The following is a 20813-nucleotide window of genomic DNA, read 5'->3' as shown; positions in this document are numbered from 1 at the left end:
ACGAGATCTTCGGTGAGCAAACAGGCTAAATCTGGAGGGTAAACAGCTTCAGAAAAAAAAAAAAAAAAAAAAAAAATCTACAACTCCAGGTCACTGAAAACAGCCTTTTATTTGTTTTCCTTAGTGTCTTGTAAAATCCGAACCTTTTTTTTTTTTTTTTCGCCATAGAAATCACCGCGGCCGGGCACAGCCGGAGCGCGGCTCGCCCCGTCCCGGCCGCTCCCCGGTGCCGGGGCTCGGAGGAGGCGGCTGCGGCTGCTCGGGACGGGTTTTGGGGTGCTTGGGGGGCGAGGGAAAGGGGGGCGACCCCCTTGCCCCCCTCTCTGGGGGGCTGCCACCCCCCAAACGAGCTCTTGCGACGGCGGTGGCGGAGGTGCGATGGGGGATTTGGGCTCCACCGGAGCCGGACCTGCCTGCAGGCGGCCCGGGGCGGTGGGGATGCAGGAAATGATGCAACCAAAATCCGATTTTTTTTTTTTATTATTTATTTTTTAGGGGGGGGGGAGGTAAGAGGGTTTATTAGAGGGTTTATTTCGCTTAACGCACACTCTCAGGACCACGTCCCCCAGGAGGGGAAGAGCAAGCCGGCTGAGGCTAGAAGCTAACCATTACCGCCACCGGAGCCGAAATCGCAGCGGGGACCGGCGGGTTGCTCCCGAGCCACCGGCGAGGCCGGGAGGAGCGAGGCAACACAGCCCGGGGGGGCTTCTCCACTCTCCCCCCCCTCCGGTGCTGCGGGCTGGGGGCGCCGGGGGCCGGCCGAGCCCCCTCGGAGGCTGCACGGTGCTGGGGGGGGGGGGGGGGAACGGGACGGAAACCTCCCCATCGCTCTGCCTCGGATGTTGCTGTTGGTATTCACTTTAAAAGAGCTTGAATGGGACTTTTTTTTTTCTTTTTTTTTTTTTTCCTTTTTTTTTTTTTTTTTTTTTAAGCCGAAGCTTTGTTGTGCTAAACTAGTTGGACGAGTTAGGGTGTCGCTGCTCCCGATTGCTCTGGCCAATGGAACCCGATCCACCCTGCTGTGCGTAAGAGCGCAATTAAGGATTTAACCAAGCCTATGCTGCGCCCCAGCCAGCAGTCTGCCGGAGACAGACACAGCGCCGCAGCCTCCTCCCCCAGCCATGGCTGCTTAGCCCCGAGCAGCCCCAGCAGCAGCCCCAGCCCGCAGCCGGCTCCGAGCTATGACAGGAGTATTTGACAGAAGGGTCCCCACCGTCAGGTCCGGCGACTTCCAGGCTCCTTTCCAGAGCGCCGCAGCCATGCACCACCCGTCCCAGGAGTCTCCCACTTTGCCCGAGTCCTCGGCGACGGATTCCGACTACTACAGCCCGACGGGGGGAGCCCCGCACGGCTACTGCTCGCCTACCTCGGCTTCCTACGGCAAAGCGCTCAACCCCTACCAGTACCAGTACCACGGCATGAACGGATCCGCCGGGAACTATCCTGCCAAAGCCTATGCAGACTACAGCTACGCCAGCCCCTACCACCAGTACAGCGGGGCTTACAACCGCGTCCAGGGCTCCGGCAGCCAGCCAGGTGAGAGCTGGGCTCCGGGGGGGCGGCCGGAGGGGAGCACCAGGGGGGAGAGCGTCCCGTCCTTGCCCTGGGGATGGCGGGGATGCAGCTGCAAGGAGAGGGAAGGGAAAAAAAAAAAGAAAAAGAAAGAAAATGGAAAAAAGAAAAACAAAAATAAAGGAAAAGGAAAAAAGAAAGGAAAATGAAAAAAGAAAGGAAAATGAAAAAAGAAAGAAAGAAAAAAGAAGTAAAATAGAAAGAAAAAAAAAGGGGAAATAAAAAGATAGAGGAAAAAAAAAAAAGAAAGAAAGAAAAAGAAATAAAGAAAAAAAAAAAGAAAGAAAGAAAGTAAATGCTATTTTTTTTAAAGGGGGAAGGCTGGGTGTAGTTTTCCTGCCCACCCCGCGCGATGCGAAGCGCACGAAGCCCGTCGGGAAGGGCTGCTGCTGGTGGTGCTCCGGGAAAGCAGCCGTCGGGCAGCGGCCCCGGCCCCCCCCCCCAACCCGGCTGCCTCCCTCCTCCTTCCCCCCGCAGGAAGAGGGGGAAAAGAGCCGAGCCTTGTTGTGCGCCTCCGCCTCGGCTTCGCGGTGGCAAAGAAAGTTTTTCCTTCCCCCTGCGCTCCGAGGGGCGGGGGAGGAGAGTGGGAGGGGGGAGCCCCGCGGCGGCAGGGCTGCAGAGCCGGAGGATTTTTTAAAGTTTTTTAGTCTTTTTTACCGCGTTTTTAGCGTTTTGCTGCTTTGTGAGATGGGGAGGGAATAGATAAAGGAGGGGGGAGGAATTAATAAAACCGGCGAGCCCCCAGCAGAGCGCATGGAGGAGGGGGGGCTCGGCTGGGGACCAGAGCGGCTTCGGGGAGGTGCGGGGGAAGCGATCGCCGCCGGGGGCCGGGCTGCGGGGGCCGGATCCGCGCAAACCCCACGCGTGGGGGGCGAGGCCCCGCGCTCCCGGCCGCTCGGCGCCGCCGCCGCCCGGGGCTGCCCGGCCCGGAGGAGCCCCGGCGCCCGGCGCGGCCGCAGGAGGCGGAGGAGCCCCGGGGGGGTCGGTCCCGGAGGGCAGGGAGCGGCCCCCCCCCGGCGGAGCCCCGGCGGGAGGAGCCCGGGGGGAGCCGCGGGGGCCCCGTCGGGCCGGCGCCGCTGCCCGGCCCGGCCCGGCCCGGCTCGGCTCGGCCCGCGGGCGGGACCCCGCCGCCGTCGTGTCCGGGCCCCGCGCCTTAACGTCTGCGTGTCTGTCTTGTCTGTCTGTGTGTCTGTCTGTCTGTCTCCCTCCCGCCCTTGCGCCCGTGCAGAGAAGGAGGTGGCGGAGCCCGAGGTGAGGATGGTGAACGGCAAACCAAAGAAAGTGCGCAAACCCCGGACTATTTATTCCAGCTTTCAGCTGGCGGCGTTGCAGAGGAGGTTCCAGAAGACTCAGTACCTCGCCCTGCCCGAGCGGGCCGAGCTGGCCGCCTCGCTGGGACTCACGCAGACACAGGTACGGCACGGCTCGGCACGGTCTGACACGGCTTGGCACGGCTCGGCACGGCTCGGCACGGCTCGGCACGGAGGGATGGGGAGCTGGGAAGGACAGGGTCGAGGGGCCAGGGGGCTGCAGGGTCTCCCCCGGCGCTCCCATCCTCGGGCTGGCAGTAACGGTGTCGCTTTCCTCCCTCTCCTCTCTCCTCCCGTCCCCCCCCGTTCCCAGGTGAAAATCTGGTTCCAGAACAAGCGGTCCAAGATCAAGAAGATCATGAAGAACGGGGAGATGCCACCGGAGCACAGCCCCAGCTCCAGCGACCCCATGGCCTGCAACTCGCCCCAGTCGCCTGCGGTTTGGGAACCTCAGGGCTCGTCCCGCTCCCTCAGCCACCATGCCCACGCACACGCTCACCCTCCAAACTCCAACCCGTCCCCCGCATCCAGCTACCTGGAGAGCTCCTCTTCCTGGTACCCCGGTGCCAACGCCATCAACTCCCACCTCCAACCCCACGGCTCCCTACAGCACCCGTTAGCGCTGGCCTCTGGGACAATTTATTAGAGCCTGACCCTTTATTATTATTAATTATTATTATTATTATTTGTTCCTTGGACTCCTGTGTTTTACTGTTAAGGAATAATAACGAAAGGAATGCATATGGGGAATTTTTAAAGGGAAACGAAACAAACAAACAAACAAACAAAAGATTAAAATGTGTAAAGCTTGTGCATGTAACTTATTGCATTTCAAAGGAAACCCTTTTTTATACGATACGGACATTTTTTGGCTCAGCTGTGGACACTATCAATGGTGCCTTGAAATCTATGACCTCAACTTTTCCAGAGACTTTTTTCAATGTTATTTTAACCCTGTAAATAATTGTAGATAGAGGAATTAAACTGTATATTCTGAATAAAATAAAATTATTTCGACCACGAGGAGCGTTTCCAAATTCCCCCCCTTCTTCTGCCGGTGAGAAAGGACACCAAAAAAAAAAAAAAAAAAAAAAAAAAAAAAAAAGAGGAAAAAGGGAAAAAGAAGGCCGGGTTTTTGCGGAGAGGGACGAGGCCGCCGGGTGCTGAGCAGGGCACGGGGGCTGGCAGGATGCGGCCCCCGCCACCGAGGGGTTGCGGCGCGGCTCCCCGCAGCCCGTGGGGTTTTTTATGGGGTCGCGGGTGCTGCCGAAGCGAAGCTGGAAGCGGGGCTCTCTCCTCCAGCCGCCCCGAGAGCAATTAGCGTCGAGAGCCGCGCACTCCACAGCCCGGCTAATTACACAAATTGCCTCTCCGTCCGAGGGAGCCGCTGAATACGAGAAAAGGAGAAAACCGAGGGCTCCGCTCCCCCCGTTCCCATTAAAAGCCGGGCTGGGGCGCTCGCAGCGGGTCCGTCTGAAGGAGGGACTTGGCGGAGGGACTTGGCCGGCTCTGCACGCACAAAACACCCGGAGAAGGATGCCCGGGCTCCGAGCTGCTCCCGGCCACCGGGGCTCGGCGGGGACAGACCCCTCAGGGCTGGGAGGGGACCCGAAAATTTGTGTGTCCCCCCTCCCGGTGCGCTTACCTGCGGGGGGCTTGCTCCCGCCGCCGTGCTGCGTGCGGTGCGCTCCCCCCCAAGGCAAGCAGCCCGGGGGTGCTGTTTTGTAACAGGTCTGGGGGTTGCTAAACGCCTTGCAATACAATAGACCGGGCTGCTCGCTAAAAGCTTCGCCCTGAAAGCCGGGGAGGGTGCGGGGGTGCCGCCGGGCACGGTGCCGGGCAGCGGGCAGCCCTGCCGGGGGGAGCCGGGGGGAGCCGGGGGGAGCCGGGGCCTCTCCCGCAGCCCCACGGCGGCTCCGGGCAGCGGCTCCTGCTCGTTTCCCCCGCCAGGTTGCGGGGAGTTTCCGCTGCCGTGGAGCTGCCGAAACGCTCGGCTTTGTCTCTGCTGCTCTAATTTCCACCTCCCGAAAAGAAGAAGAAAAAAAAAAATAATGCTCGACCTTTTCATTTTCTCCTGTTCTTCTCTTCATTTCGCTCTAGCCAAGCATTAATTTATTTATTATTATTTTTTTTTTAACCTGCAGTAAGAGCTTCCCCCCCTCCCTGCGATTCCTTCCCTTCGCGGAAAGGCTCGGACACAGGAGGTGGAAGTCTCTTCCCCAGGTCGGTCCACCCCCCCCAGCCCCTTTCCTTTGAAGAGCTGCCGGGCTCTTGTAACCTGCAGGGGCAGGGAGCGCAGGAAGGGCTGCGGGGCAGCGGGATGCGGCCAGAGCTGGGGATTTGCCCCTCCGGGGAGCCCCGGCTCCGGCACCGCTCCCCTCGCCCCCCTCCAGCCTCGGCTCGGTTTCCCCGTGGCCCCCTCTCCACCTCATATTTCTTCTCATATAGAGGGGCAGGAGCCTGGCACGGCGTCCCGGGGGAGGGCAGCCAGACCCGGTGAGCACACGCGAGGTGTCCGGCCGCCAGCCCCCGGGGATGCTCCGGGCCCCCCCAGCCCCGCTCCCCCCGGCTCCTGTCCCCGGCCGGGCGCACCCCGGGGCTCCGGCGGCGGCCGGAGGGAGCCTGGCTTGTCCGGGCCTCCCCGGGAAGGGGATGGGATGAACTGTCCTTTGTCTGACGCTGGGTTTGGGCTCGGCGGATTGCTGGCTCGGGGCTTTTTTTTTTTTTTTTTTTTTTCTTTCTTTTCTTTTTTTTTCCCCCTCTCTCTCTTCCCCTCCCTTCTCTTTTCCTGGCGGCTACTTCCATGTGGAGCCGGGGCAGCTCGGGGAGCCGAGAGGAGCCACATTCCTGTGGGTGCCGAGCGGCTCCAGGGCTGAGCCGCAGGGCCTGACACACGCACACACACACACACATGCACACACACACACACACACTGCAGCCCCGGCTGCCCCGGCCCGAGGCCTCCTGACACTGCCCGCACCCCTGGAGCTCTCCCACCCACGGCAGACCCCCCAACACACGCACCCAGAGCTGACCCAGCCGAGGACAGAGGGGAATAAACCCCAGGGGAGCCCCACCGTACCCTGCCCGGGCATCTCCGCATCCCCCGGCACGGAGGAGCCTCCACCCGGGGGAGTGCTGCCTCCTCGGGAAGCCGTTCCCTTTCCCTCCCCCTCCATCCCCGGGGATAAAAACCCACCCCCTCCAACCTGTCACAGCGTCGAGCAGCCCTCCTCGCTTTTTTTTGGGGCTTTTCTTTCGCCCTCTCCCTCCCCTCCGGCTCCCCCCGCGGTGCGCGGTGCCTGCGCGGGGCTCCGGGCGCTCCACGGCGCGGCCGGCGGGAGCATCGCAGCATCGCCCATGTGGCATCCATTAGGGATTTTCTGCCACGCAATTTTGCGACTGACAGACTTTTAGGTGGTTCGGCTGTGGATTACGGAAAGGGGATCTATTGCTGGGGGAAAGTCGGGTTGGGGGTGGGGAGAAACCCCTCTTCTCGCTTTCGGGCGTTTCAGCGGTCGCCTGCAGTAATATAATAACCTGTTTTATAGGTCAGACAAGAGCCGTGAAAATAGGAACTGAGGAGTTTACATTAAGCCTCCCTTTCTGTCTCTCTCTCCTTTTTTTTTTTTTTTTTTTTTTTAGGGAGAATCTGTCTTCCATCAATTAAATGTTTCTGCTCTTTGTTCTGCGGTGCGTCTATTTACACGCGAGTTAGGAGGCTGAGCGATGGTTTTATCTGCCAGAAACACCGACCCGATAAACCCCGACGCCCACGCCACGGGTGGCTGCGTGTACATCCCCCACGCACTCGACCTTTAAGGCCGCAGGAAAAACTCCCGAGCCCCCTCGGCCTCCCTATTCCCCTCCAGGTGTGGGCCCGGGGAGCCGGTCCCGGCCAGTAGCTGCGCCTGATTCAGCACTTGGCAAGGAGGAGCCTGGCGGTGGCTCCTCGCTCTCCTCCCGCCGGCAGTCCCGGAGAGGTTGCCTAAACCTCAGCCCGGGCTCTGCAGCAGCAGCAGCGAGCCTCGCCGGGCCGGATCCTGCCCTGACTCCGTGCCCTGCCCTCCCTGCGCCCCGGGAGCCTTTTGCAGGAGCCCCTCCGTGCGCACCGTGCCGCGCCTTCATAGGGCTTTCTCCTCGCGCTCCCCACCGAGCTTCCCTTTCCCTTTCTCGGTACCGTTTTTATCGATTGCCAGGGGCTGCTGCTGTCCGGGGAGAGGAGAGGGGGCCGGGGTCGGTCCCCCCTTGCGCCCCCTCCTCGGGCAGCAGCGCGCAGCCCCTCGCATGCACCCGCCGAGCGGGTCTGCGCGCTCCGCGCCCGGGGTTAAGGGAAGCTAATCAGGAGGGGAACCAGCCCAAGGAGTTAACCTCGCTAGCCGCAGGTAGTCCTGTTAGCCAGGCTCTTTTGGCTAATTAATTCCAATTAAGCCGGGGCTGCGCTAATTTCCTTAAGGACCCCTGACGACCGGGCCAGCGGGCGCGCAGAGGCTCCGCGCCTCTCCGCGGAGGGTGCCCGGCACCGGCCCCCCGCGCCCGGCAGCAGCCCTGGGGCTCCCCCCGGGGCCTGTTCCGAGCCTTGGGGCACCTGGGAGGGGGCCCAGGGCAGGAGCGAGGCCGCGTTTGGGGCTGGGGGAGCCTTCGGGGAGCCTTGGGCCGGGAAGATCCGCGCTGCCAGGCGGGATGGTCCCGGCAGGAGCCCGGAGCATCAGCCCCCGGCTGCCAGCAGCCTCGCACTCCTCGAGGTTTGGGCACGTAACGCCGCAGACCACTGATTTGCTCTTTTCTTAATTCCCGCTCTTCTCGTTCCCTATGAATCAAACAGCCTTTTGTCCTTCGGAGTTTGATTTGATCGCTACTGTTCGCATTTCACTTTTGTATTTTTCTCTCCCTATACCATTACTCATTGAGTGCCCCGTGAAATTACAATCGTACATTTTCAACTCAGCAACCCATTTGCAGTGCAAAAATAGGGTCTAAATAATGGCTGAATTAGCCCTACTGGACAGTTTCAGATGTAACACTCTGTAATAATTATATTGCAGGCTGGATTAGGATGCTATTATCATAATCTGGACGTTTACAATTATCTGTAATTTGCAAAGATGCGCCAGGTCTTGATTACAGCAGTTTTTTTTTATCAAGCTAACCATCACTAAACAGTGACAGTAATAACAGCTAATTTTGCTGGCAATATAAGAGGTGCTGGGGTGTGCAAACAATTTCACACCTGGATGTGCTCACTCAACCAAGAATATAGAGAAAGAGCTTCTGCCCTGAGACTCAGAAAAATATCCTACACCGCTTCTGGTCGGTATAGGTTCCTAGACCCCGATCCTTGCCTAACCGATTGGCGCAGGGGGTAAGTTTGGGGGTTCGGCTCGGGTTGGGGCTGCTTGGCGGCTGCTTCTCGCCTCCCTTCGAGGCACGCTCCGGCTTTTTCTCTTGCGTCGCTGCCTCCCTGCTCCTTTCCCCCGCCGGGGCCGGGCGGCTCCGCGGCTCCGCTCCCCTCGGGCGGCGGCGGGGGGCTCGGGGGGGCGGCGGGGGCGGCCCCGGGCCGGGCCGGGCTCCCGCAGGGGCTGCGCGGGGGCTCCGCGCCCGGCGGAAAAAACGCGCTGGCCCCGCAACGGGGCGGGGACAGCGCACCGAGCCGTGCCGAGCCGTGCCGAGCCGTGCCGCGGGGGCAGCGGCGGCAGGGAGGCGGCCTCGCCCAGCCCTGCGGTGCTCCGCGCCCCCGGCACGGCTCGGCACGGCTCGGCACGGCTCGGCACGGCTGGCAGGCGGGCGCGGGGAGCTGCCGCCGCTCCATCCATAGATGCCGCTGTTTCATGAGAGTCTCCCTGGGCGAGGGGGGGAGATGGCTCTGCCTCCGCTGTCATTCGCTCCCCATCCCGCCGGCGCCCGTGTCACCTTCTCCCACTGCGCCACGCTAATTGGGCTGCTTTATTAGCTGCTCGCTCGCTCGCTCGCTGTCGGGGCAGCGCCTGAGCCTGCCCTCCGAATCGCGGGTGGGGTGGGCGCCACGCACCCGGGGGCTGCCCCGCGGCAGCCCACGGGGAGCAGCGAGCCCCTCCTCGGCCTCCCCCAGCCCCTGCTCGGTGCCGAAAGGGTTAAAGCGGAGCGGGTGGGGGGGTAGGGGGGGGGGCCGGGGGGCCAAACAGGCTCGGCTCGGCTCGGCTCGGCCCGGCTCGGCCCGGGTACCGGCCCCCGGGGCTCCCCCGAGCCCCAGCCCCGTTCTGCGGGAGCCCGGGAAACCGGCGCGAAGGCAGCGCCCGCGTGCGCGTGTAAACGGGGCTGATGCGGAGCGAGCAGGGCGCTCGCACACGCCCGCACATCCCCGCGCAGGATGCTGTTGGTTTAAATGTATGGTAGCTTTCTCTCCAGTGTCATTTGAATAATTCAGTGAGCCCCACTAGCAGCTGTACTTCTGAAGCCTCTTCCATTCTTTTCAGCATTATAATTTTGGTTAATTTTCAATTTTAGGCCCTACGTCTCTGCAATTTGTGTATGAATAACAGAATAATTTTCCTCTTTTGTTTCGCCTTTCCTGTTCCTGAATCTAAATAAAGATGGCTTTTTAGTATTAAAAGTGGAAGAAAATTACAGGTAATTATCTTTGACGGTAAAAACGCTGTAATCAGCGGGCTACATGAAAAATTACTCTAATTATGGCTGCATTTAAGAGAATGGAAAAAAACCTTCTTGTGGATAAAAACCTTAAATTGTCCCCAATGTCTGCTTCAAATTGGATGGCACTGCAGCTGGAGGCTTTGTTCAGAATTGATCCTGGGGAGCTCTGAACCCAAAGTTTCACAGTGGGAAGGGGAAAAAAAGAAAAGAAAACATTTTTCCTAATGTAACAATACGAATGGTAGAAAATGACAAGACTGATCGGTTTTAAACCACTCTGAAGACTGACTGAGCGTGGAAGTTGCTCAAAAAAAAACAAAAAAACACCCCCCAAAAAACTGGTATATTGGTAAGTAGTCTTTGCTTTGTGTCTAATTATAGTGACTGTCCTTTTGCACGACTGTGTGTAGCTGTCATTATACGGAGCACTCTGAGGATCTCTATTGACTTCTGATAAATGGCTCAGTGGTTTCAAGGTTCATAATTTGCAGGATGCCCAGGTCTCTAGCCATTAATTCTCGCAGTATGGGGCACCCAGCTCGGATGAGGAAAGGGCTTTGCATTTGCGGTGGTCGCCGTGCTTGCCACCAGCCAGGAGGGCTGGAGCTCGCTGGCCAGCGTGGCGTGTGCCTAGGCACCTTTCGAGGCTTTGCAAAGCATTCCTCGGCTTTCATTGTCTGCTGTCGAAAAGAAAAAAAAAAAAAAAAAAAGGAAAAGGAAAAAAAAAAAAAAACACAAAGGAGGGCGCCTCCTTTCCTAATAATTTTGCTTCTCCGACCTTCCGAGGCAGAGCTGTCCTCGGGGGGGAAGCGCAGCGGGAGGGAGCGGCGCGATCGCAGCACCGGCCGGGGGTTTCTGCGGGCTGGGCTGGTCCCTGCCTGCACCGGGACCGGCTTTGGGGTCGGGATTGGGACTGGGGTCAGGACTGGTTTGGGATTGGGGTCAGGATCGGTTTGGGATTGGGGTCGGGGCGCTGCCGCGCTGCGCGGGGCCGCGGCAGAGACACGCGAGGCGGGCGGGCGTTTTGTGGCTTTTACTCTCTATATATGAAAGAAGACAAAACCATACAAAGTATATGTACAACTAAAATTCAACAATATATACAGAAAAAGGTTGCTCGGGAGAAAGGTCCCTCTGGCTTCACGAGCGGGGGGGACGCCGGCGCTGAGCCGCCCCTGGCTCCGTCTGTCCTGCCGCTGCCCGGGGCTGGGGACCGGGGACCTGGGGGGCCGTGTCACCCCCTGCCCGTGTCACCCGTGGCCCCGTGGCCCCACGCGTGTGCGAGGGGCTCTGGGCGGCGGAGCCGGTGCTCGCCTCCAAGCCGCAGCCCGCTCCGCTGCGGGAAAGCATGCAGGTTTCGCTGCGTGGCAATGTTCGGGGCTTGCAGCGTTATTTTCATCGTCAAGCAGTTCTCCTTCTTTTCCCCTCTTCGCTTTTTTTTTTTTTTTTTTCTTTTTTATCCCTTCTTCTCTCTTTTCATCTTTTTCCCCAGTCCGCATTTGGTGAATAAAAATGAAGGAGCTTTGACTAGTCTCTCTTTCATCGTGTAATGTCTTTAGCTCATTAAACAAGTAAAAACGGCTGCCGCTGTAGATTCAGGTTCTTCTTGTGGGCAAAGTCAGTAAAAAGTTTGTTTTGACGTATACTCCACAGAGAAAGAGGCTGGTGCCTTGGAGTCCAAATGAAAATATCCTAAAGAGAAGTGTCTTCTGTGCGCCAGGATGAAAATTGTGTCTTTCTGGTCGAGATCAATCGCTGAGGTTACTTTAAAAAAAAAAAAAAAAAAAAAAAGGAAAAAAAAAAAAAAAGGAAAATAAAGCCACTTTGTCTCTTTGCCGCATCTACAAGTTCACACAGAGCCTGCTAGCTGGCACGGCTTGGCAAAGCAGGGGAACTTTTTGCCATGTCGAGACGAGGCGTTCTTGGGAGATTATTTCTCTTGGACAATTCACATCATTTGTGGTCTCTGCATTGTGTCTTGATGTGGAGAAGAATACCAGTGAGAATAGCCAGGCATGTAGCTGTTGGGAGGCATATTGACTCCCTTGGCAGAAGCTGAAACGTCCCAGACTGGAGGCAGGGCTGGCGAGCGAGGGGACAGGGCAGCGGAGCCGGGCAGAGGGTCGCTCTCGTGGGGGTTGCTGCCCTGCTTCAGCAGCTTCTTAAATTTGGAGCGTTTGTTCTGAAACCAGATCTTCACCTGTAAGCAAAACGCAGCAAATATTAGGCTGCCGTGAGCACCCAGGGCCCGGCAGGGAAGATCCCGGGGGCTGTGGTTTTTGCTCCGAGAGAGGGTCTGGAGAGTCCACGCCATCCGGGTGTCAGGCTGGGGGTGGGCAGTGGGAGAGGAGGGTGAGCTACTGCTGCTCTTGGGCTCTGGATGTGACCGGAGAGAACAGCAGAGGAAGAGCGGAGCTGGAAAGCGAGGTGGACGCAGGTTTTAAGCCGGAGCGTGATTTTGCCTGGGCAGGCCAGATTGATCAGGCTGGAGTAGGGGCCGTGCTCTGAGCCCTCCTGCTTTACATGTGCCCGCGTGTGTTAATGCCTTCCCGTGGGTGCCCCGGTCAGGGTTTTGGGGGGGTCACTCGCTCGTTTGGGCACGCTGTTGTCAACCACAGGCACTCGTGCGGGTTTGTGCCAGGAGAGGGGAGCCAAGAGACAAAGGGCATCTGGACGCGGAAACCGCGCATCCGAAAGCATGCACGGCCAAACCGTCCTCGCTTAGGTGACAGGGGAGGAGGCACAACAGAGCCGGGACTGCAGCTTTATTTTAAAAGTCGGTTTTAAGGGAAAGAAAATTCTCTTTTCTCAGAGAGCCATCGGCTATCAGGGTTGCTCTGGGTCCCATCCTGCTCCCACCCCAGCAAAAGTGCCGAGGAAGGAGTCAGCCCTCACAGAGGCGTGCCAGGATCGGGCCCGCTGTGGCAGGTCAGGATTATTATGCTAGGGATGCTATAGATGTGAGCCATACGTATAGATATATAAATACACGTCCCGAAATCAAACAAACAAAGACAACTCCCGAATGTGTTGTCTCTCGACCTTGCAAACTTTGCAGATGTAATGGTAGGGCATAGGCAGGGGTGCCTGCCTGTCTGCATATTCAGGATCGGGCCCGTAAATCTACATGAGAGGGAGAGGGAGAGAGAGGGAGAGGAGCGCCTGCTAAATAGACCAAAATCCCATTTGTATGACCATCAGCTCTATTTCCGTGATTAATGTTTGCCGAGCATTTAAAAATCGCTGGCTGGAAGCGGCTGTTATCACTGACAATGATAAAACAGCGAAGTTATTTGTTAAGCTCATAAATTCACATGATTACATTTTGCCCGAATTGATCCCATCTATCCGTGCGCTCCTCCGCAAACCCCAGCTCGGGAAGTCTGTAATGCCTCATGTGTCTTTCAGGCTTAAATTAGCAGAATGGCACAGCTACTCCAACCACACTTAACTATGGCTTAACCTGCTATAATTTCGTACATGGCTGCTTTGATCTTCAGATCTATTATCACCTTCTGTACATTTTGCCCAAGGGTAACCACTGCATTTGCGTTAGTCATCCAGGATGAATTAACTATTGATTTTACAGGTATTTCCTAACGTGTTCCTGCTTTCTCTCTACCTCTAGGTTGCTACGATGCAGCTTTCCTTTTCTTTTAGCTCTACATCAGGCCCAAGGCTTCCTCGCCTTTGTTTTGTTCTCCTTTCCACAGCTGGGCAATTGCACGTCGGTGCTGGAATTAGTCTCATCCGAAAAAATATAGGCAATTTAAGAATTTTATTTGTGACATCAAAAGGGGAGCGTTTGCTCAGCAGGCGGCTGAGGGAAGGAAGGGCACGTTCAGTTACTTCAGCAGAAGACCGTTTTCTCTGTCGTGCATTAAATAAGTCCTATCGCGATAGATACGGGGCCGTGTGCGTTACCTTTGCTACCGTTCCTGTACAGAGGCCAAAACGCCTAGGGACCAGCGCACCGTGCTTGGCCTTTATTGCTCGAGCCGGATTTCAGTGATTTGGGATTCCCAGTAATTACCTGTGTCTGGGTAAGTCCTAATGAAGCTGCCAGTTCAGCTCGCTCTGGAAGTGCCAGGTACTGAGTCTGCTGAAAGCGATGATTTAAAGCCTGAAGTTGTAGACTAGAGTAAATGGTTCGAGGCTTCCGAATCTTTTTCCCTTTTCCATTGAATCTGATTTCACCGTTTTCGATCACCGTTGTTTTTTGCTGATCTGCAAGCAAAACAGCGCAGTTGAAATCTCGGCCGGGAAAGCCGCACGACCCTCCTTTAGTTATAAAATCGTGTTTTGTTTTGCTTTTTTTTTTTTTTTTTTTTTTTTTTCGGTCGGGACGGCTCCTAGCAGCCCCGCAGCCTGCCTCGGAGCCGCTTCGGCAGCATCGCTGCGGCTGCTGCGGGATCAGCGCGGCTCCTCGCGGGGGTCCCCTTGCAGGGTGGGCACGCCGCCCTTCCCAGGGGAAAAAATAAGAGGAATAATCAGAAAAAAATAGTAAGGAAAATAAGCAACGGAGCGCCTCGCCGGCTTGGCGGGGGGATTGCTGCTTCCCCGGCCATCCAGGTTTTCCCCCGGCTCATCGACTTCGCGTCGCCAGTTTGGTGGTCGGGGAAGCAGCAGCCCGAGACTGCCAACAATGCTTCCCCCCCCTGCCCCCCTGCCTTGCCCCTTCGGGTGAATACATACAAACGATCGGCTCCCGGATTATTTTAAAGGAAAAAAAAAAAAAAAGAAAAAAAAAAAAAAAGAGAACACCATAAATCAGGCGGCCCCAAAGCAAAGCGGAATGCGACCCACTCGCCCGGAAACTTTCACTCCTCAGGTGTTAGCAGGAATTTTGCCTCCAGCCGGCCGCAGCCGAGCCTCGCCGAGCGGAGCCCGGCGCCCGACGGGGACCGGGTGGGCTCCGCCGCCCCGCACCGGGGGCACCGCGGCCGTCGGGGGGCAGGGGGACGCCCCGGGGGGCTCCGCGCGTCCTGCTGCGAGCGCCCCGGGGGTCGGGGGGGTTAGGAGGGGATCCGCCAGGGGGGGGATTCTCCGGGAGAGCCGGGCCCCCCCCGCTCACCTGCATCGTCCGCCCGCGTCTGGCCGGCCGCGCTGCTGTTGTGGTAGGACTGGAGGTAAGGGCTGTGCTGCGAGTGGCTCACGTAGGGGTAGGCGGCCAGCGAGCGGTGGTTGTAGGAGCCGGCGGTGCCGGAGTAGGGCGAGCTGTGGTGGTGGTGCTGGTGGTGCGGGTGCGAGCCGGCGGCGGAGTGCAGGCAGTGCAGCGGGTAGTGGGCGCCGGCCATGGCCGGCGAGCTCTGCTGGGAGTGGGGCGGCGGCGGCGGCTGCGGCGGCGGCTGCTGCTGCCCGAACTCCATGAAGGCGGACTTGGAGGAGTCCTGCGCGTCCAGCCCGTCAGCCATCGTGGTCATGGTCATCATCGACGCCGGGGAGGCAGAGAGCGGCGCTCTCCGGCTCGCCCCCCGCCCGCGGCCGCCCTGCCCGGCCACCACCGCGGCACGGCTGGAGGCGGCGGGGATTTATTTTTTTAAGGCGCCGTGGTGCGAGGGGCCTTGTTAACCGAGGGAGGGAGGGAGGGAGGGAGGGGAGGAGAGGAGAGGAGAGAGAGGAGAGGAGAGGGGAGGGAGGGCGGTGTGTGCCGAGCGGGGAGGGGGGGGGAGGGAGGGCTACTCCCGGCGCCTTTCCTCCCCGCTCCTCATTCCCCCCGACGGGTGTTTTTGGGGGCTGGTGGAGTCCCGGGCGGAGGTTTTTAAGGTGGCTTCTGCCAAAGTTGGGCTCCGGCGCGCCTGGGCGCGCAGGGCAGGGACGCCACAAGTCGAATGGTTCGGCTCCGGAGGGCAGCGCCTCCCCATTGGTCACTCGGCCCCCTGACGTCACCGACACGGCGCGCCGGCGCGCGCCGCTGCGCGCGGGGGCGCGCCGCGCATCCTCCCCGGGCGCGCCACAACCCCCCCCCCCCTCCTTTTGCGCGCTCTTTGCGCGCCCCGCGCTCCTGCGCGCAAAGGGGGGAGGGGGGAGGTGAGGGAGGGCCGAGGGGATGCGCGCCCCCGCTCGCCCCCCTCCTCCTCCCCCTCCAGCCCAAATCCGCGCCCCCCCCCCATTTTTCTCCCCCCTGCGCGGTATTTTCGCTCTGCGCGCCGCCGGCGGCCGGGCCCGCTCCGGCGAAGCGGCGCATTTTTTCCGCCTGAAAGCAGCGGCTCCCGTAATCGCTTTCAAATATATGCAAATGGCTACGTGCGGTTAGTGGTTTTGGCAAAGCTTGATTAGGATATAAACGACCCAAGGAAAAGCGCCTTCGCCCTAAATTTGTCTTTAGATTACAATTCCGGTTGATTTTATTTTATTGTCAACATTGTTAATGATAAAAATAGAGTCGTTTTACAGTTATTTTTACTTTCTGGAAGGAGGCAATTAGACTTCTAATCAGGAATACACAAAAATCTCCCATGATTAACTGCAGTACTTTGTTCAAATTGCTGCTATAAAATTCAGAACAATTTGCCTGTAATGATTATGGACTGGGTTTATTTTGGGAGGTGGAATAAAAGTGGATATAGCATAAATTATCCTCTAATTATACACCAGTGTCGCCTCAATTATCCTCTTATCAAAATGGTTGTCTAACTGCCGCATTTAGTTTCAATTCTCTCCTTTTTTCTATAAAAAGAACTTCATACCTTGTTATTATTAATCCATTTATTATTTGCAAGGGGATTTATATCCGAGCATCCAGGTGGTATTACCACTTCTCTTTCAAAGATGGACTGGGGAAAGACATTAAGTTTGATCCAGCACCGCGGAGGATCTCTCTCTCCTCTCTCTCTCCCCTCTCTCTCTCTCCCCCTCTCCCTCTCCCTCTCCTTTTTCCCTTTCCCTCGCTTAAATCTCCTGGCGTCCAGCTAAGCATGAACTCCAGAGGCAGACCCCACCGCAGAGGACTGAGGTAGGAAGGGCACGGCGGAACCCGCCGAGCCCCGAGAAACCCGCAAGTTTCTGCGGACGGGGAGATGGGGCTGGAGGCTTCGGGCTCGGAAAAGCGGCACCGGCACCAGCAGCCGCCGCTCGCAAAACCCCCGTGAGCCCCGAGCGACCCCCAGACCACTCACAGGTCCTGACACTGCCTCTCACAGCGGCAATCCCAGGGGATTGGTTTCTAGATTTCGCTGATTTTTATTTATTTATTATTATTGTTATTATTTTCAAAGCATCGCTTTGGGAAATATTTCAAGGGCGGTTTTATTATTGTTGTTATTATCAGCCTGTTGTTTTATTTTTTATTTTCTTAATTACTAACATTTTTTCTCCGTTTCCTTTTCTCCTTCATCCATTTCTGCTGCTGGCTGCCCCGCAGCCCAGCGGGGCGGGTGGGTGCCAGCCCCCCGGGGGTGCCCCGCGCTGTCCCCGGGGGAGGACGGGGACGCGAAGCGACCTTGGGCGGTGCGGGGCAGGAGCCGGGCTCAGCTCGGCTCGCTTGTTTTAGAGGGATCCGCGGGGTCTTTTGTCGAGGCTGCCGGGCACGCTGTGCCCTCTCGCCCACCCTCTCATCGCCGTTTCACTTCTTGAGCCTCTGGAGTCGGTTCAGTAACTCTGAATGCAGTTGTAAGTGTCTTGCCTTGTTCTCCGGCTTTTAACAAGAGTTCCACTTTAACACGCGAAAGGGTAACCCGATCCAGGCGTTTACAAACCTACAGTGAATAAAAATATAGAGAAAGGGGAAGAGAAGGGAGAGAATTCCTACTGGGACTCTTTATTCATAGGTGGAGGTAGCGCGCTCCATGGGAACAGGTACATTTGGCAGTTTTATTGCTTTATACCCTCCAGCTCGCTGTTAACATCACGAAGGCGTTTTTTCGCAGGTGCACACACACTGGCATTTTCTCCACCGGCAAGAGCACGCGTAACAAAAGGTGTCAGAAAATGGGCTAGGGAGTGCTGGCAACACGTCGCTCTCTGCTTCCCAAAGAGCTCCCTCGGCGTAATGGATGCTAACCCGGGCATCGGGAAAAGTTGGGCACGACCGGAGACCGCTTTGCGGCGGTACCTAGGAAGGGAGAAAGGCGGCCGAGACGGGAAACAAAAAGGAGAGGAGGAGGAGGAGGAGGCAGGCACAGCCTGCCGGGGCTGCTCCTGCCGCAGGCAGTGAGCGCATCGCATCCCTACCCGGTCCCGGCTCGGGTGCCGGGGGCGCTCCCTGCGCTGCGGGGCGCGCACCGGGGCCGCGGGGGTCCCTCGGGAGCCCCCCTCGGACCCCTCCCGGTGGGCACCGGAGGAGGGATGCGCTCGGGGAGCGCCCGTCCCCCGCCGCGTTCAGGCATCCTCGTCTTTCGGCGGGGCAGTTGACTCCATCCAGCCTCACCCCTCTCATTTCCCCCCAATTTAATTAGGCAAATCTCCCGCTATGGAGCTGCCGTTGATTGGTCGCTGTTAATGACTCGGCTGCAAGGAGTCACGCTGCTTGTCAATATTTATTGTTGTCTTTGCTTTTTCTCTCCCCCCCCACCCCCCAATATCCCCCGCCCGTTTTCCTCGTGGCCTCTGGCGCGAAGGGACCGTGCTTGTGAGGAGGGGGAGCACGGCTCGGCACGGCTCCGCTGCCCTGCACCCCTCTCTTACCGCACCTCGGGGCGGAGGATAAGGGGGTCGGGGACGCGGGGAGGGGTGTGGGGGGCGATGGAGAGGTGTGTGGGGGCCCCATGGAAGGCCCAAGCCTTGCTGGGGGGGCAGCAGGTGTCGGGGGACGGCCACAGGTTGGAGAAATCAGACCTCGGTCAGCGGGGTTGGAAGGCACCGGAGCTGGGGGGTGACTCGTGAAATAGGGAGAGGGGGGCGCACCCCGGCCCCTCTTGTGCCCAAAAGCGAGCCGGAGGGCACGGAGGCCTCTACACCCCCAGCCCCTCTCTGCTCCGCGGTCACGGGTGGAGAACCGCGCGTGGCACCGTGCCCCGGGCCGCGGTGACTTCGTGCCGCCCGTGTCGCGGTGCGAGCCGCGCCGCCCTGACCAGGGCTGTGGGTAAGGCTCGCAGAAAGCCCCGAGCGTGTGCGTGCCTGGGAGTCGCGTTCGTGAGCCGAGAGATGTCACACAACAGACACAACAGTCAGAAGGAGCTGACGAACAACAGGAAACGGGGTTCTATTTTTAGGGTATAATAGGAAGTTAATATAAGCGGCCAGAGGCTTCCTATATGCCTCGGAGCACCTTCTGTTCCATTCATTCATTCATCCATTCATTCATGCGTTCAACAATAACAACAGGGGAAAACAAACATTCCCCTTTCATTTCCCATCCCCTCCTTCCCCCGAAGTCCTGCTCTGGTGTTTGTGCGGGGGGGCTCTGCAGGGGGATCCCCTTTTTCGGCTCGCTCCGCTCGTTTTTTTTTTGGGGGGGGGGGGGGCCGGTGGCGTTCAGCAGCCGAGGCTCCCCAGGAGCGCGCTCCTCGGGGTGTCCCCGGCCGCGCAGGGAGTGCGCGGGGCTGAGGGATGCTCTCGGCGTGTGTCCCCCCGTCCGACCCCCCCGCAGCTCACATCAGAGCCAGGCAGAGCATTTGCTGTCCCAGCGTGGCCGGGAAAGTCCGGGAGAAGCTGATTTCAGGAATGGTGTTAGCGCGGCCGGTTGCTTTTCTTTCCTTTATTTTTTATTATTATTATTATTATTTTTTTCCCGCGGGAACCCCACGCACATGCCTGAGGCAGACCTTGCTGTTCGATTTTCAAAGGGACGGGGAAACGCTGAAAGTTGTCTGCGTGGCCGGGGGGTGCCTGGCCCCCTGATTTTTTTAGCACCAGAACCGAAGGAACAAAGGGAGCGAGAGGCGCTCGGAGCTGGGGTCCCCAGTAAAGTGGTGGCGGTGGCGGTGGGGAAATCCCTGGAGGGGCGCAAAGCCAGGGAGCATCCCTCCCAGAGGCATTTCTCTGCCGAGCCGGTTTTTGGAGCGCCCCCCCCCGCAGAACCGCACCGGGCGCTGCCCCGCGTCTTTTGCAGCCCGGAGGGGCCAAACCCAAACGCCTCGCCCCGCATCCGCAGATGGCGTTATTATGATTTTTTTTCTCCCTTTCCCTCTCTCTCAAGCCTGTTTGCCCCCAAAACACACGGCCAGCATGCCGCATCGCCGCCGCCTCGACAGCAGCCGGGCGGCGAGCACAAGGAGGGCACCTCCCCAGGCTGCGAGCGAGCTGTTTGGAGGAGAGGCTGGGGAATAAGAGCGCTGCCAGCGCAGAGAGCGGGAGCGGAGGCTCCTCCGGCTTTCCAGCCGCTGGATTATAACAGACAGGCAGGCGTCGATGGCTTTTCCGTACCGCGAGTGTGAAGGAAGTGGCAGGGAGGCGGGGGCGGGGGGGTAAACCCCAGCCCAGCCCCGCAGCTGGATCACACACGCCGCTCTCTGTGCTGTAGCGTGGGTCAAAATAATGGGAGTCAGAAGGGGAAGGATCCAGAGGGAACCAGCCACTGTCTCTTGTACAGATTTGTAGCGAAGGCTTCGCTGTAATTAAAACCTTACAGGCAGATTCATTCAATGTGTGGCTCTGCGGAGAGCCGGGGCTCGGGGCTTTTTGTTTGGGCAATGTTTTGTTTGGTTGTTGTCGTTGGTTGCTCGCCCCGATGGGATGGGGCGCTGTGTGTTTTGGGGGGTGAGGTGGGGGGGCAGATATCTGCCTTGACACGGAATTAGGCTTCGGGCTGCTCGGCTGGGGACGGGAGCCCGGCAGCCGGGGCAGGGGGCCTGGCCGGCCGCCTCCCCCTGCACCTGGCCAGGTGCGCACCCAAACCACATCCCTGAGCCAAAAATTGGGGAAGGGTCCCCCTACACACGCCCTGCGCACACGGCCAGCCCCGTCCCCTTCACTCGGGGTCCCCGGGAGCAGCCCGAGGGGCTGGGTTTGAGCTCCGCGCCCCTCCGCGGGGGGCTGCTGCCCTGCCCGTGCCAGCCGGGGCCCGCCGGGGGCCCGTCCCCTTTTGGGGTCGGGGGGAGCCTCCCCTAAAGGCAGCCGCAGGTTTGCAGAGCTCTGCCCGCCGGGCTTTTATCTGGCGTGCTTCCCCGGCCGCTCGGGCGCTGCTGCAATAGAGATGTTGGTTTTAGCGGGGACTTTTGTTGTTTTGTTTTCTTTTCAAATGAAAGAAGAAAAAACAACAACAACAATAAAACCCCTTGCTTCTGGCAGAAGAAGAAGACGCCATCCAGTTAAACAAAAACATAAAAAGAGGAAAAAAAAAAACCAACAACAACAAAAACCAAAAAACACCGCTCTCAAGTGCCCATCTTGGAAGGGCTGAGAGGCGGATGGAAACTCGAG

At 58.6% G+C, this 20813-nt stretch overlaps 2 protein-coding genes and 1 long non-coding RNA gene across 3 annotated transcripts in view; 2 read left to right on the top strand and 1 right to left on the bottom strand.

Annotated features, from left to right (window-relative positions):
• The first annotated feature begins 210 nt into the window (after window positions 1-210).
• On the top strand, window positions 211-3902 carry DLX5 (distal-less homeobox 5). Its single transcript, XM_084511803.1, has 4 exons — window positions 211-373; window positions 933-1536; window positions 2801-2985; window positions 3196-3902. Exons 2-4 carry the CDS (start codon window positions 1182-1184, stop codon window positions 3526-3528), a joined length of 873 nt encoding a protein of 290 aa, XP_084367929.1. The 5' UTR covers window positions 211-373; window positions 933-1181; the 3' UTR covers window positions 3529-3902.
• Window positions 3903-11336: 7434 nt separating this feature from the next.
• DLX6 (distal-less homeobox 6) lies at window positions 11337-15028 on the bottom strand. The gene is made up of 3 exons (XM_084510539.1): window positions 14587-15028; window positions 13546-13739; window positions 11337-11712 (listed from the first exon to the last, which is right to left on the bottom strand). The coding sequence occupies exons 1-3, from the start codon at window positions 14942-14944 to the stop codon at window positions 11461-11463; spliced, it is 804 nt and encodes a 267-aa protein (XP_084366665.1). The 5' UTR covers window positions 14945-15028; the 3' UTR covers window positions 11337-11460.
• Window positions 15029-16240: 1212 nt separating this feature from the next.
• Window positions 16241-20813, top strand: part of LOC311431172 — a 32561-nt gene continuing 27988 nt past the window's right edge. Inside the window, exon 1 of the long non-coding RNA XR_014689296.1 lies at window positions 16241-16467. This is a non-coding gene — a long non-coding RNA (uncharacterized lncRNA). The remainder of the gene's footprint in view (window positions 16468-20813) is intronic.

Source organism: Aythya ferina (genome assembly GCF_964211825.1).
Source record: "Aythya ferina genome assembly, chromosome: 2".
Classification (NCBI taxonomy): domain Eukaryota; kingdom Metazoa; phylum Chordata; class Aves; order Anseriformes; family Anatidae; genus Aythya; species Aythya ferina.
Note: the sequence above shows the minus strand (reverse complement) of the source record. Positions and strands in the feature narration are given on the sequence as shown.

Excerpts from the sequence above, each read along its gene's own strand:
- DLX5 (XM_084511803.1), top strand. The coding sequence starts at position 1,182 with ATGACAGGAGTATTTGACAGAAGGGTCCCCACCGTCAGGTCCGGCGAC. Across the intron at positions 1,537-2,800 it reads GGGCTCCGGCAGCCAGCCAG|AGAAGGAGGTGGCGGAGCCC; the intron begins GTGAGAGCTGGG and ends GCGCCCGTGCAG. Across the intron at positions 2,986-3,195 it reads TGGGACTCACGCAGACACAG|GTGAAAATCTGGTTCCAGAA; the intron begins GTACGGCACGGC and ends CCCCGTTCCCAG.
- DLX6 (XM_084510539.1), bottom strand. The coding sequence starts at position 14,944 with ATGATGACCATGACCACGATGGCTGACGGGCTGGACGCGCAGGACTCC. Across the intron at positions 13,740-14,586 it reads GACGCGGGCGGACGATGCAG|ATCAGCAAAAAACAACGGTG; the intron begins GTGAGCGGGGGG and ends TTTTGCTTGCAG. Across the intron at positions 11,713-13,545 it reads TAGGACTTACCCAGACACAG|GTGAAGATCTGGTTTCAGAA; the intron begins GTAATTACTGGG and ends TTTTGCTTACAG.